Consider the following 15,809-nt stretch of genomic DNA (forward strand, 5'->3'; position numbering starts at 1 on the left):
GCGATAGATGTTACAGCAGTTATGGACAGACAGGTATGTGATCTAATTTAACACAAGAAGCTTAGAGATGAAGGTTTTCTCAGTCTAGTTCCACCTGCAGGTCTTGCAAATCCAGAACTTGAAATCTAAGATAATCTAATCATACTGTGATTTAAACAGCATTTATTTTCTTGTTTCATTGCATATTAATTTGCATGATAATGAATATAAATACAGAAAAATATCAATGTTGTTTATTCAATGAATTGTATTATATTGGTATATGTTTTTTTTATTATTATTATTATATCTGTATATTATGGATTTATAAAGTATCCACATAATCATGCATTAATCCATAAAGTTAAAATGTGACTGGGTCACAAAAGCAGTTTTAAGTAGCATGGGTATATTTGTAGCAATAGCCAAAAATACATTGTATGGGTCAAAATTATAAATGTTTCCTTTAAGCCAAAAATCATTAGGATATTAAGTAAAGATCATGTTCCATAAATATATTTTGTAATTTCCTACTGTAAATATAACATTTATTTTTTTATTAGTAACATGCATTGCTAAGAACTTCATTTTGGACACCTTTATAGGCGATTTTCTCAATATTTGGAGTGTTTTTTATGTTTTGTTTTTTGCTCCCTCTAATTCCAGATTTTTAAATAGTTGTATCGCAGCCAAATTTTGCATAGCCTATCCTAACAAACCACACATCAATGAAAAGCTTAGTTATTCAGCTTTCAGATGATGTATAAATCTCAATATATATATTTTTAAAATGCCCTTATGACTGGACTAAATATGACTAAATTTCTGAATAAAGTTAATCTCTAATCCAATTGAAATTTAAAACGATCAGTAAAAGATACCAGTAAAAAACGCAGGTGGATAGATAGACTTGAAAAAGATGAAAAATAAAATCATATGCAAATAACAGTAATAAAGGGCGTATATTAATTCAATTCACTCTGTTGTATTATTATTATTGGGCGTGGCTTATGTCATCACGTGATGTGAGTGACAGCTCAGGCGGAGTTCTCCAGTCGGTTTCCGTTAGATTTGGGAAGGAGATGGTCAGAGTTTGTTTTACGGATGAACAGTCCGCTGTAACCGTGATGGATGAGAGTCGACAAAACCAGACTGAAGACTTAAAATAATGCTTCAGCTGCCTTAAAGTGCTTTACAATGGCCATCAGGGAACTGAAAGTTTGTCTGCTCGGGGTGAGTGCTCAGGATCTTCGACACAGACAGACTGACTGGAACTCTGATTATTTCTGATTCTTTTACTCGTACTCAACGCGTAGTGATGTTTTACCGTTACGAAGTTCCTCTTTCAGACATGTGTGAACCTTCGTGATTTGTTAACACAAATATCGCCGGGTATTTTATGAGAGAGCTGGAGCTAAAGCTGGACGTGTTTTCGCGTAAATTCATTCTTTAGGAATGTTTGCGGCCATGACGTCACCGCTGTGTTCGAAATGGAATTCTAGCGCACTGCGCACTTCACATTGCGCAGTATATACTGCGTGTTGCATATTATAAATAAATAAAAGAAAAAAAGAAATAGAACGTAAAACATAATTCATTGGCTATGAACGGAAGAGTACCTGACTGTGTCTGCACCATGTACAGGTACATCTAAAAAAAAAATTAAATATGAAAAAGTAATTTTTTGAAAAAAAGTGAAACTTTCATATATTTTAGATTCATTACATGTAAAGTAAAACACTTCAAAAGTTGTTTTTGATGGTTAGAGCTTATAGCTCATGAAAGTCAAATGTCAGTATCTCAAAATATTAGAATATTTACATTTGAGTTTCAATTAATGACCATCCAGAAGACGAACATTGACGCCCTCCACAAAGAGTGTAAGTCATTACTGAAAGGGGTGGCTGTTCACAGAGTGCTGTATCAAAGCATATTAAATGCAAAGTTGACTGGAAGGAAGAATTTGGGTAGGAAAAGGTGCACAAGCAACAGGGATGACCGCAAGCTTGAGAATACTGTCACCACGCTCAGACGTCTTCAGGAAAAGGGCTACCAAGCCACTTCTGAACCAGAGACAACGTCAGAAGCGTCTTACCTGGGCTGTGGAGAAAAAGAACTGGACTGTTGCTCAGTGGTCCAAAGTCCTTTTTTCAGATGCAAGTAAATTTTGCATTTAATTTGGACATCAAGGTCCCAGAGTCTGGAGGAAGAGTGGAGAGGCACAGAATCCATGTTGCTTGAAGTCCAGTGGGAAGTTTCCACAGTTTTTTGGGCTGCCATGTCATCTGCTGGTGTTGGTCCACTGTGTTTTCTGAAGTCCACAGTCAACGCAGCCATCTACCAGGAAATTTTAAAGCACTTCATGCTTCCTTTTGCTGACGAGCTTTATGGAGATGCTGATTTCATTTTCCAGCAGGACTTGGCACCTGATATCAAAAGCTGGTTCAATGACCATGGTGTTACTGTGCTTGATTGGCCAGCAAACTCGCCTGACCTGAACCCCATAGAGAATCTATGGGGTATTGTCAAGAGGAAGATGAGAGACACCAGACCCAACAATGCAGATGACCTGAAGGCCACTATCAAAGCAACCTGGGCTTCCATTACACCTGAGCAGTGCCACAGGCTGATTGCCTCCATGCCACGCCGCATTGATGCAGTAATTCATGCAAAAAGAGGCCCAACCAAGTATTGAGTGCATAGAAATGAACATACTTTTCAGAAGCCTGACATTTCTGTTTAAAATATCCTTTTTTTTATTGATCTTATGTAATATTCTAATTTTCTGAGACACTGAATTTTGGGTTTTCATTATCTGTAAGCCATAATCATCAAAATTTAAAGAAATAAAGGCTTGAAATATTTCACTCTATGTGTAATGAATCTATATAATATATGGGTTTCACTTTCTGAAATGAGTGACAAAAAATATTGACCTTTTTCATGATATTCAAATTTTCGATTTGCTTTTTACATGGAGGGCCCTAGCTGTAACGAACTGTGATTTAAAGGTCTTTATGATTTATTGATTGAAATGAACCTACATTTGAGACATTTTATGCAAAATTGGATTTAAAATGCATTCCGACGTGATAACCAATGTGATTATAACAAACATGTTGTAGTAAATCCAATTGACAACAAAGCAGCATACAAAAGTTTAAAACATTTAATCGCTAGAAACTGAAGGTCGAAGTGCATTGTGGGATATGGTATTTTGTGCAGTATGCTGTAGTCATATGCTGTGCGTTATGGCTAAAGTATGCCATCCAGGTATTTTATACATACAGACATTTTTATTCCATACAGCGTACAGTATGCATTCTTCAGAAATGACATATTGCAGAAAAAACATGAAATCTCAAATTCTTAATGTCCACATCATTTGATCTAATTCTATAATAGTCTGAAGTCATGTGTCAAACAGCGAAAGACATTTAAACATTGATCATATATTTAACATTTCACAATGTTTCAATGCTTTTGTTTTTCTCATAATCACAGGACACTGGTGTGGGGAAATCAAGTATCGTGTGTCGATTTGTTCAAGATCACTTTGACCACAACATCAGTCCAACGATAGGGTAGGTGCATCTGTGTACTAAACGCGTGATAGTTGTAGGGTTTTACTGAGGTGAAGAAATCACATCCGTCAGCTCATGTGGAGGAGGAAGAATGTGTCTAAATATACCTTCCTGAGTCAAACCAACAGTTTTGAACAGCTGATTCAGTGTCAGTTCAGTTGTTTCCTCTCAGTTTTGTTTACATCAGCACATGCTGATTTCTCTCGGTTAGGTTACTCATTACACTCGGACAAAAGAATATTTTTAGCTTTGTACAATTTGCACTTAAACTTTTATTTTAGTCACTGTGATGTAATTTCCTCCTTGAATGAAGACTGTATTACACAGCTTATGTACATGAATAAAACATATTAAAAAACAAATTAATATCTTAATATATATGAATACATTTTATATATACAAAATTTAATTTTATTATCATCATCATCAAATTATATGTTTATCACTATAAAATAATCTGTTTCGTTTCAGTGCATCTTTTTTAACTAAGACTGTCCCCTGTGGAAATGAACTTCACAAGTTTCTGATCTGGGACACCGCAGGGCAGGAACGAGTGAGTGAATGTTTATTTAGTTTTATTTTTTTAGAAATTGGAGCTTAGGTATATGCATCTTTTAAGAAATGTTTACTTATTTATGTGTTTGTTCATTTGTATTTCATCTGAGACCGTCTTTTTCCTTCCTTAAAGGGTTAGTTCACCCAAAAATGAAAATTAGCCTGTGTTTTACTCACCCTCGAGGCATCCTAGGTGTATATGACTTTCTTCTTTCAGATTAATCCAATCGGAGTTATATTAAAATTTGTCCTGGAACCTCCATGCGTTATAATGGGCATAAGCGGGTGCTTTTTGTCAACAGTCCAGAAAACGTGAAATAAAGTGCACGCATCTGTAATAAAACGTGCTTCACACGGCTCCGGGGGGTGAATAAAGGCCTCCTGTAGCAAATCCATGTGTTTTTGTAAGATAAATATCCATATTTCAAACGTTTTTTTTCTCACTTTCGCTGACTGTTTTACGTGGAAGCCGTTCAGGCGGAAGATGTAACACCTGCTTGTACCCATTGTAATGCTTGGAGGGGCCAGGACAATTTTTAATATAAGTCCGATTGGATTCGTCTGAAAGAAGAAAGTCATATACACCTAGTATGCCTCAAGGGTGAGTAAAACACAGGCTTTTGGGTGAACTAGCCCTTTAATGTCATAATTCTGCATGTTTATTTGAAGATCTTTGAGCATATTCATGCATCCACTTCTATCTCATGCAACCTGAACAGAGCTCATTAGCTAAAAACACTCCATCCCATGATTCCATAGCATTCAGCTTGGGTTTTCCACCCACACACGCAGGTTTAACATGTTTGGATTCCTGTCAGCGTATCTGTGCCCATTAACTCCTAACCTAAAGCAATAGATCAAAACTCAAACTTCATTCTCTCTTTACGTTTGGAACATCTTGTGAGTGAGTAAATGATGACAAGTTTATTTTTGGATGAACTTCCCATTTAACACAAGATTAAAGGATGCAAGATGATTCTAAGTCAACCCTGTCACATTTGACATCACAGCTGTTATTTAGAGAAATCACATTTCATTTCCAACACATACAGAGTTAAGAGTTCACGGTAGGTGTGACTCATCGGGTGTGGTGGAAATGTGTGTGTGAGTTTGGGAAGTACTGGCGTGACTTTGTGTTAACGTCTGTATGTTCAATATTACTGTCTGTTCAGATCGCTCGGAAAATATGTGTCTCCTTTTGACGTCATCTTTTCTATAGCACATCTCCTGCGCCACAACTCATCCTAATATGCTTTAATAAAACAATGCTACAGTAACTACATGTTTTTTCAGAAGATGTGAGTGGTGTTTTCCTCTGCAAAACTTATTTGAAAAAAAAAAAAATGAGCATAACATTGACAAAATGTTATTTTTCTGCAGTTTCACTCGTTGGCTCCCATGTATTACAGGGGCTCTGCAGCAGCCGTCGTTGTTTACGACATCACAAAGCTTGTAAGTTGCATTATAGTATGTTTGTGCGATTCATTTCCAAGTTGCTTCTATTTAAAAAAGCATGTTTAAATGTGTTTAAAGGAGCACTCCACTTATTTTGAAAATAGGCTCATTTTGCAACTCCCCAAGAGTTAAACAGTTGAGTTTTACCGTTTTTGAATCCATTCAGTTGTTTTTTAGAAAGCAATGAGATTGAATGAAGATTAAACTGATTTCACATCAAACTGTGCTCAAATTTTTCCAAACAAAAGTCAGAGATGAATATTTCTCTTCAAATTCATCCCAGATCAAATGATCTGAGATGCTATCCATATTTTATAGCTGGTATCCTTAATTTTATAGCTGTCTTACTGGATGATAGTTACTGATTCATTGGTGTCTATTTCATTTGATCTCCTGTGGAATTTCAGAAGCTTCTGAGACAAAGTTGATACTTAATGAAATGTATTTTGAAGCTCCATGTGTATTGTGATGTGTCTGGTTTCTGCAGGACTCTTTCCAGATGTTAAAGAAGTGGGTGAAGGAGCTAAAGGAACACGGGCCGGAGGATATAGTCGTGGCTATAGCAGGAAATAAAACCGATCTGGGTGATATCAGGTTTAAACCCTCTTCCTCTTTCTGAAAGTTTATTATACTCTCTGAAGTTTCTTTCCAAAACCTGCAGCCGCTCAGCTTATATTTTCATATATCTTAGATCATTTGCATGAAATCAAAATTGCACATTAAGAGCAGATCAAATTAATCAAAATGTTCATAACTAATGTTCATAAATGGACTTCATCAAACATAATCACTTGTTATCAAGTCAATTCCTAAAATATAAACACAAGTCCTGCTTTTACATTGTGGAAGTAAAAGATGGCCTGCGAAATGTGATGAGTTTATTTTGAGCGTTTTCATTTCTGAGTAACTCAAACTCATCACGTTTCAATGGCAGCAAACTGCATCTTCAATGATAGATTTGCTGAGACCGTGTCACTGTTAATTAAGCCATTTCCATTTGGAAATTTTTAATCATGCTTAATCACTTTTCCCTCGTAATTTTCCCAACTGTCGGTCTTTGCATCTGTATAATTATTAGACAGTCCAGTGCTCGTTTACCACAATCCCCCTCTGATGTTTGTTTCGGTTCTGTCCTCAGTCGAACACGTTCCTCAGGCTAAGCAAACACTCAATGATTTCTGCTGATTGTTTACTAGGGAAAGTTGTGGCCTAATGGTTAGAGAGTTGAACTCGTAATCCAAAGGTTATGGGTTCGAGTCTCGGGCCGGCAGGGATTGTAGGTGGGGGAGTGAATGTCCAGCGCTCTCTCCACCCTCAATACCACGACTGAGGTGCCCTTGAGCAAGGCACCGAACCCCCGACTGCTCCCCGGGCGCTGCAGCATAAATGGCTGCCCACTGCTCCGGGTGTGTGTTCACAGTGTGTGTGTGTGTTCACTGCTGTGTGTGTGTGTGTGTGTTCACTGCTGTGTGTGTGTGTGTGTGTGTGCGTGCACTTTGGATGGGTTAATTGCAGAGCACAAATTCCGAGTATGGGTCACCATACTTGGCTGTATGTCCCTTTCACTCACTTCACTTACTAATATTTTTTTATTCTAGGGAAGTTCCAACTAAAGAGGCAAAAGATTTTGCAGAGTCCATTGCAGCCATATTTATGGAGACCAGTGCCAGAAATGCAGTAAACATAGAGGAGCTGTTTCAGAAAATCAGTAAGTATCACTAAGACTAGACGCTACGCTACACCTGGCTGCAGCGTATAGTGAATTGTTAATGTTGCATCTTCTCCCTCGTTCTGTCATTTTCCAGCTACTTTACAAAGCGTTCTCAAGTCAGTATGGATGTTTATTTCATTCAATTGAAAAGTTTACATCTTTTTCTCCTGGATTTTTAAGCAGAATTCAGAGGGAAAAATTGCAATAAAAAAAAGAAAAGAATTGTGAGTTTCTAACTCATAATAGCAAGACAGTTTTACATATAAAACACACAATGTTCAAGAACTACACTACCATACCAAGATTTACTTTTATTTTATTTTTAATTACATAAATTTTTTAAATTTTATTTTTTATTCATGATCAAACATGACAGTAAATACATTATAATGTTACAAAAGACTTATATTTCAAATAAATGCTGTTCTTTTACGGGGGAGTCGTGGCCTAATGGATAGAGAGTTGGACTTGTAACCTGAAGGTTGTGGGTTCGAGTCTCGGGCCGGCAGGGATTGTAGGTGGGGGGAGTGAATGTCCAGCGCTCTCTCCACCCTCAATACCACGACTGAGGTGCCCTTGAGCAAGGCACCGAACCCCCAACTGCTCACTACTGTGTGTACACCATATGTATGTACACCATAATTGGCCACACACCACTTCTCTCTCTTCTCTTTTAGACTTTCTGTTCATTAAAGAACACTGAAAAAAATTATTAAAGGGGTCATATAATGCCCATTTTCCATAAGTTGATATTATTCTTTAGGGTCTTAATGAGAGCCTACATAAGTCTGTAACATAGTTTGGTTATCATTTTTCATTGGTAGTGTAAAAAACACCTTTTTTACCCTGTCAAAAACAGTTCTTGTCAGAGCAAGCAGTATTGTGTCAGTCTCCTTTAAATGTTAATGAGCTCTGCTGACTCCGCCCCTCTCTGAAACAACTGATGACAGCTCACTCAGGGCGGGTCTAAGGTAAGACACCAGTGTAGTCTGTGCTAAAATGCTACTGTCAATCAAACTATCGTGGGAGTGGCCTTCGTCCGTGTGACGTCACACAGAGATCGACTCGATTTGAGAAAGGGGTAAAGATTTTAGTAGATAAAAAAAAAACTGGGTGGATTTTTTTCATTATAGGGTGGTTGCACACACACTGCCAACACACATTTCAGTTCAAACTATTTGTAAAAGGGCATGTAGCATGATATGGCCCCTTTAAGAAAAATGTAATAAGAACTCATACTGACCCAAATGTTTTGCACGGTAGTGTACCTTTATTAGAAATAATCCTCCCATTAGTAGTTTATTAGTCTAACTGTATGTGATATTGTAGATAATATATCTAGACCTGTCATATATGCATGATCTTTGCACAATATTAAAGGGGTAATGGGATGCAAAATTCACTTTTCAAGTTGTTTGAACATAAATGTGTTCAAGTTTATTTGTATAGCGCTTTTTACGATACAAATCATTGCAAAGCAGCTCTATAGAAAATTAAGTTTCCACAATATATTTATATATTGCAGAAACTTAATATATTTAACTTATGGCAAAATTTGGTAATTCTGTATGTTGTCTGAGCATTGGCATCCTCTGAGGGGTTGGCATTATCTTTTCTCAGGTGTTCGGTCATCTCAGATCATTTAAGGGTTGGATCCAGACCGAAGCTTAGATACATAATTAGCGTAGCTGCTGCTCCATCTAAGCAGAAATGATTTGTTCAACCCAAGCTAAAGAATAATAATAATGTACATTTGATCAGATATAACTGCAGTACAAGATTATAAGATGCATTATGTGAATGCTTGGCTAAAGAGATGTGTCTTTAATCTAGATTTAAACAGAGATAGTGTGTCTGAACCCCGAACGTTATCAGGAAGGCTATTCCAGAGTTTGGGAGCCAAATGTGAAAAAGCTCTACCTCCTTTAGTGGACTTTGCTATCCTAGGTACTAAGTCCAGAGTTTTGCGACCTTAGGGAGCGGGTTGGATTGTAACGTGGTAGAAGATAAGTTAGGTACACAGGTGCTAAACCATTTAGGGCCTTATAGGAAAGTAATAATATTTTGTAACTGATCTGGAACTTAATAGGTAGCCAGTGCAGAGACTGTAAAATTGGGGTAATATGATCATATATTCTTGACCTGATAAGGGCTCTAGCCGCTGCATTTTGGACTATCTGTAGCTTGTTTATTGAAGATGCAGGACAACCAGCTAGCAGTGCATTACAATAGTCCAGTCTAGAGGTCATGAATGCATGAACTAGCTTTTCTGCATCAGAAACAGGTAGCATGTTTCGAAGCTTGGCAATGTTTCTAAGATGGAAGAATGCTGTTTTCGTAACATGGGAAATATGATTTTCAAAGGACAAGTTGCTGTCTAATATAACACCCAGATTTTTGAATTTAGAGGACGTGACAGTGCATCCGTCTAGTTGCAAATTGTAATCCAAGAGATTCTGTGTACTGTTTTTTTTGGTCCAATAAGTAATATCTCTGTCTTATCTGAATTTAATAGCAGGAAATTATTGGTCATCCAATCTTTTAAATTTTTTACACAATCTATTAGCTTAGTTTAGAAGTTTCATCTGGTTTTGTTGAGATATATAGTTGAGTATCATCAGCATAACAATAAAAATGTTTAATTTAAATTATAGGATGGATTTGTACACACACTTCCAAAAATGTGTGTTGGAAGTGTGTGTACAAATCCATCCTATAATGATAAAAATCCACCCTGTGGCTTTTTAAAATTCCCTATTTCTCAAATCAGGCTGTTCTGAGATTCCTGTCAGAATGACGTAGTTCTGTACAGGCCCCTCCTACGATAGTTGATTGACAAGACCGTCTTACCTTAGACCCGCCCTGAGAGCGCTGAGTGAGCTGTAAACAGTCCGACCGCCATTGTGTTGACTCCGGGGCAGGGGAAAACAAGAACGTCTCCGATTAAGAGATTGAGGCGTTTTGTTGTTGGATGTAATAATGAATATAGCAGTCATCATTTACTCCCGACATCTGAGCCGCTGAAGATGCAGAGGATTAATGTTACTTTTGCTTTGAAGTGAATGCGCCGATCCCCAACCTGCCTAAACGTGTCTATGTTCGTGCAAATCATTTGTGATCCAGCCTCACTTACAGAAGTGAGTATGAGGGTTTTTTATGAATCTTTGCAAATCGCCTTTCCTAATAATGTACTAGTTAGCCAGTTTCGCGGGTAAAATAAAAAGTAATGCTCGTCACCCCATGGAAGAGAGGGGCGGGGTCAGCAGAGCTCATTAGCATTTTAAGCAACATGGACTATAATGGCTTGCTAAAACAGAGCTGATTTTGGCAGGTTTAAAAAGGTGGGTTTTTTTACACTACTATTGAGAAATTTTAACCAAAGTATGTTAGACTTTTAATTAAGACCCTAAAGAATCATATCAACTTGTGCAAAATGGGCATCCGCTGACCACTTTAAATTTTTGCTGAGTTAAAATATTTCCTTTAGTAGTCAGTGATAACTAAAGCTAACTTTATCTTGTCATGAGCATTAATCATCATCACCTTTATCACATTTGATGTCAGTTTATTGTGAAAAATTGCACTTTTACATAATTACATAAACACACTTGTATTTCACTGCATTTTTTTCTAATGCAGTGACATGAACACAGTGTTTTTGAGCTGGTGGTGGCAGAATTGTTCATGTTCTCACATCTGTGTAGGTCGACAGATCCCTCCGCTGGAGAACACAGATGCTGACAGCAACGAGTCCTTTAAACTGACACGACAGCCTCCTCCCTCCAGCAAACGCTGCTGTTAGACATCCATCCGCAAGTCACTACAAACGCCCTACAACATGATTTCCTGTGGTATTTGACCTATGCAATACATAGATGAGGATCACAATTCACACAAATCATTGTGTGTTAATGTAGGAGTCTATTAACCTGACGTGGATACGGTCACATGACTGATAGACATACACGCTGCAGTAGGAAACACAGCAATTCTGCCTCTGAACCATTTTGTACCAAGTCAATGTTTTCTGAATATTGCATTGATGCTGAACAACTTTTGAGACACGAGTTATCACAACATGCTCTTTTTAAATGCAGTATTTTGACAAATAGAAATGCTAGTAGTTAGCACAAAGTTTACACTAGAATAAGTGCCTTAGAAAATGCCATTTTTATGTTTGGCATTGCCGTTTTGATACATAAAAACAATAGTTTTAATAGGTTCTTTCTGATTTGGCTATATTTGACCGCTTACGATGACATAGGATCTGATGAAGCCTAGATGAAAGATAGATATTTGCAAATGGGTTGGTCACACTTTGTATTACAGTGTTCATTGTATTATGTATTTACATACCACTACTGCTTCATACTAATAAACCGTGTGTTCAATATGTCATTTTTGTAAAGCTGTGTGTAATTGCACATAGTAATTCTTTTTATTTTAATAATTCATTATACTGACACTGTAAAATAAAGTGTTGCCAATTTATTAATCCTAAAAATAAATAATGGTTAAAACTGGTTATTGGTTAAAATGTAAAGCGTCAAGATAATGTAGAATTTTTACCTTTAATAAATGAAAATGAGGAAGTTAGCCTCCAGAGGGCACAATTGGCTTTAAAGTGAACACACGGTTTGTTAGTCCTTCTGCAAACCTCTGCTTACCTGTTGCTGTCAATGTTGACAAGATGTCTCAACTATTCATATTTTTCCCACTACAATGTTGGTGATTTTTCAATTTGGAACTGAGAAAAAGTTTGCAAGTAAAGCAGACCGTTACTAGGTTAATTTCCTCCCCAAAATGTAAACACTGTGATTCTGTGGCTGTTTCTCTCAGCCAGTGGCGTGAGTTACAGGTATCAGTTGGACTGGCCTGTCGCACATGGGGATCGTGCCGATGGCTGGGTCATTATTTTTGCAATTCCATTTGGTGACACTAGTGCTTCAGAAATTACACACTTCACCTTTAAAGCTAAAAGCATAAAAGCAGGGTAATTGTGCACTCTTACATAACCAGCCTACCTTGGTGTGGTCGTGAGTGGATTGATTGCCTGTCCTGTACAGTAGTTTTTCAATTTTGTAATCAGAATGATCTTTTCTGTCAGTCTCAGCAGGCAAAATCACACGTCACATGCAGCGCTGGTTCTCCTCTAACAGTTATGTTTTTTGTTCATAAATCATCACAGTCATTATTGACAAGCGTCACATCTCTTTTCTAAGTTAGACTAAAAGTTAGTGTGAATTCACATGGATGCCTTAACCTAGCAAATTCAGTCTTAATGATAACAGAGCTAGATGAGATCTGGTGATAATGGTGTGATGTCATTTCAATTAAGCATTTTTGTAAATAACTTTATACTTGTATTTTTAAACCTACCTTTTAGTTAACTTAATGTTTCCCTGATGTGATGTGGCAATGGTATCAAACACACTTTGTACCAGAAGTCATCAATAAACTACAAAGGCAGTATATGCAAATGTTTGCTTAGAATATTATTTCATATTTTCTTCGTATTCAGTTGTTTTGATTTGTGAGTATTCCTACAGAATTGGACAGAAGATGCGAATTGAAGATGTAATTGTTTTGGAAGATAAAAATCACTGTATTTAGTGTGGTGATCATATCTAAAGGTTACATTACGACGGGTTTTATAAATCCCTAAGGAGCAATTTAGCACACAGGCAGCTACAGCTGTCCAATTTTTTTTCTTCTTCAAGCAAACTACGGGTCTAAACATTTTAGCACTGTTACTGTATCTCAGCAGTAGTCTTTCCAGAGCAAATTATCTGATTCAGTTTAGTGCTTCTTTCTGTGTGGTGTTTGGAACTGGTGCCATTTGAACATTTTAATAGTGTTGACAACCATGTTGACTGGACGCTTGTTAAAAACAACATGAACCAGCATTTGTAACACATTCAGCTTAACCTGTCAGTCAAAAGTCTGTACACACTTGACTTAACTGATATTTTGCAGGATCCTAAAAAAAAAAAAAAGTGGGGTCCATAAGTTTTTATTTTTTTTTATGTTTTTGAAAGAAGCTCATCGTCAAGGCTACATTTATTTCATCACTAGTACATAAAAACTGATAATATTGTGAAACATTATTACAATTTAAAATAGCGGCTTTCTGTTGTAATATCATTTTAAAATGTAATTTTGTCCTGTAATTCATAGCTGAATTTTCAGCATCATTACTCCAATCATTAGACTCCAGTCATATTATACTTTAGAAATAATGTTAATATGCTGATTTGCTGCTGAAGAAATATTTCTTATTAATATCATTGTGGAAATATTTTGTAAATATATTATATATAAAAAAATTATATATTATAGAAAGTTTAAGATAACAGCATTTATTAGAAACATAAACCTTGTGCAACATTATAAATGTCTTTGATGTCACATTTGATCACATTTAATGCATCCTTGCTGAATAAAAGTATTAATTTCTTTTAAAAATTAAATGAAATCTTCCTGACCCCAAACATTTGAACAATAGTGTATATAAAAATATGTGTGTGTGTATATTAATGTGTTTGTTATTTTTATTAATTAATTTATTTATATGGATGAATTGGACAAAGTAATGAAGGAAGAGAATCAAACAAGTGTACAGCATACATGAATATATCATGAACTTGGACTTTTCTGCAGCTTTTTCCAGGTACATCATTCAGGGTTTCATTCAGAGATTTTGTATTCAAATCATAAGATTGGGGGTACATCAAGGTTCAATGCTTGGTCCTCTTCTCTTGACAATTAACACACATCACTGGGACTGAGGCACATGATTTTTTACGTATCACTGCTGCACTGACAACACACAACTCTACTTAATTTTTTGCACCTTGCTATATGGTTGCTAGAGAGTTTTGAGTGATTGCTAGGTGGTTGCTTACTGACCCAAGTCAGAGTCTATGTGAAATTCAGGTGTCTAGATATGGCTCAGCTTCCTCCTTCAAAGCTTATGGGATTTTCCTGTTTTATCATCCGCCAGTTGGAAATGGTAAGTCCAAACCTCAGAAAAGTAATTGCACACCTCAACAAGCTGTACAATTTGAGGTTTCGTGTTTTTAGCACAAATTGTGTGGCACAGAACAAACAAACAACAGGAAAGATTTTAGGCTAAGTAAGCGCCACTAATTAAGACTCTTCGTTTACCATCTTGTTTGTCACATCACAGTAGAAGACAAGACTTATTTTCTCATATACTCTCTTGTAAATAAAGCTTCTTTATTGGCATCTATGGTTCCATGAAGAAGCTTTAACAACCATGGTATCTTTCCATTCTGTCTTTATAATAGGAAAGGTTCTTTAGATTATTAATGTTATGCACAAAATGGTTCTTTTAAGACTTGTTCACTGATAGGTGTGGTATCTAAATCGCACCAATGGGGTACCTCAGGGTTCAGTGCTTGGTCCTCTTCTCTTTACAATTTCCACACAATTCACTCCATGGATTCCAGGCACATTAATTTTTACATATCACTGATGCACATAAAACTACATTTTTTAACACCTTGCTGTATGGTTGCTAGTGTGTTTTGAGTGGTTGCTTACTGACCCAAGTCAAAGTCTGTAGAAGTATATTCTTATAAAAGATTCTATTTTTGGCATCTATCCATGAAGAAGCTTTAACAACCATGAAATCTTTACATTCCTCCTTTATTGTGGAAAGGGTTCTTTAGATTATTAAAATATTCTGCACAAAAATGGTTCACTGAAGGGTTCTTTGAGGAACTCAGATGGTCCTTCTATAACATCACTGCGAGAAACGCCTTTGGGAACCGTTTCTTTCATTTTAATTCTGATTTTCAGTGCAGTGATATTGTGTTTGTGACGTCTGCTAGGTCAGAGCTGTGTCAAGCACAACTTAATTAGAAGTATTGTTTTGATTAGGAACCTCTGGAAAGCCCTTGAAAAGAAAGGAAATGAAACAATGTCTCGCTCTCATATTGCTTCTGCCAGGAAAATAAAGGCTTTTGTTCTGTGCAGATTACTCCTTAAGCTCAGCTAACTCTCTGGCTGACCCTGCAGACCCTCTTTCATCTCAGGTAAAACAGCTGTAATACCTGAGTGACCTTTGTGATGGCCAGAGGTCACGCAGATGTTCTTGGCCGGTGGGTGTTTGTGACAGGTTGACGTTGGGGTTTATTACGCTCGTCTCCACACCTCTCCTTGTGTTTAACAGATCCACGTGCGGACGCCCACTTCTTGCCTGGACTTTCTCGCTGATGAGACAAGTGGGCGATTCAAGAGAGGAGAGCGGAACAAAATAACTTGTGGCCAAATGTCAGTAAATCGTGTAGCCCGCATCACCATGGGAACGAGCTGGGAAGAGACAACAGGGGCAGCAGCGGACCGGGAAGCAGGTTTTTCACTGCGCCGTGTCTGCAGTTTCCTGAGATCTTTTTATTCTTTCACAGAGGTTCGGATGTTATTGTCATGCGTGCTTTGACTCTTTTTCTACCTCACAAAGTGCCTGGAAAATGGCTCTATTTTAGTCAGAGCCCTGCTTT

The 15,809-nt window shown here is 37.0% G+C and overlaps 1 protein-coding gene across 2 annotated transcripts; it reads left to right on the forward strand.

The window, feature by feature from the left end:
- Positions 1 to 982: 982 nt before the first annotated feature.
- On the forward strand, positions 983 to 13,263 carry LOC306880850 (ras-related protein Rab-31-like). 2 transcript variants are annotated; one of them, XM_079434637.1, is made up of 7 exons: positions 983 to 1,212; positions 3,484 to 3,563; positions 4,035 to 4,116; positions 5,499 to 5,570; positions 6,061 to 6,167; positions 7,172 to 7,281; positions 10,989 to 13,263. In XM_079434637.1, exons 1-7 carry the CDS (start codon positions 1,177 to 1,179, stop codon positions 11,084 to 11,086), a joined length of 585 nt encoding a protein of 194 aa, XP_079290763.1. In that variant the 5' UTR covers positions 983 to 1,176; the 3' UTR covers positions 11,087 to 13,263. The 2 variants fall into 2 exon arrangements, with proteins under 2 accessions (XP_079290763.1, XP_079290764.1); XM_079434638.1 differs by lacking the exon at positions 5,499 to 5,570 and having other exon boundaries at positions 1,007 to 1,212; positions 10,989 to 12,769.
- Positions 13,264 to 15,809: the final 2,546 nt, after the last annotated feature.

This window comes from Barbus barbus (assembly GCF_936440315.1).
Source record: "Barbus barbus genome assembly, chromosome: 15".
Taxonomy (NCBI): domain Eukaryota; kingdom Metazoa; phylum Chordata; class Actinopteri; order Cypriniformes; family Cyprinidae; genus Barbus; species Barbus barbus.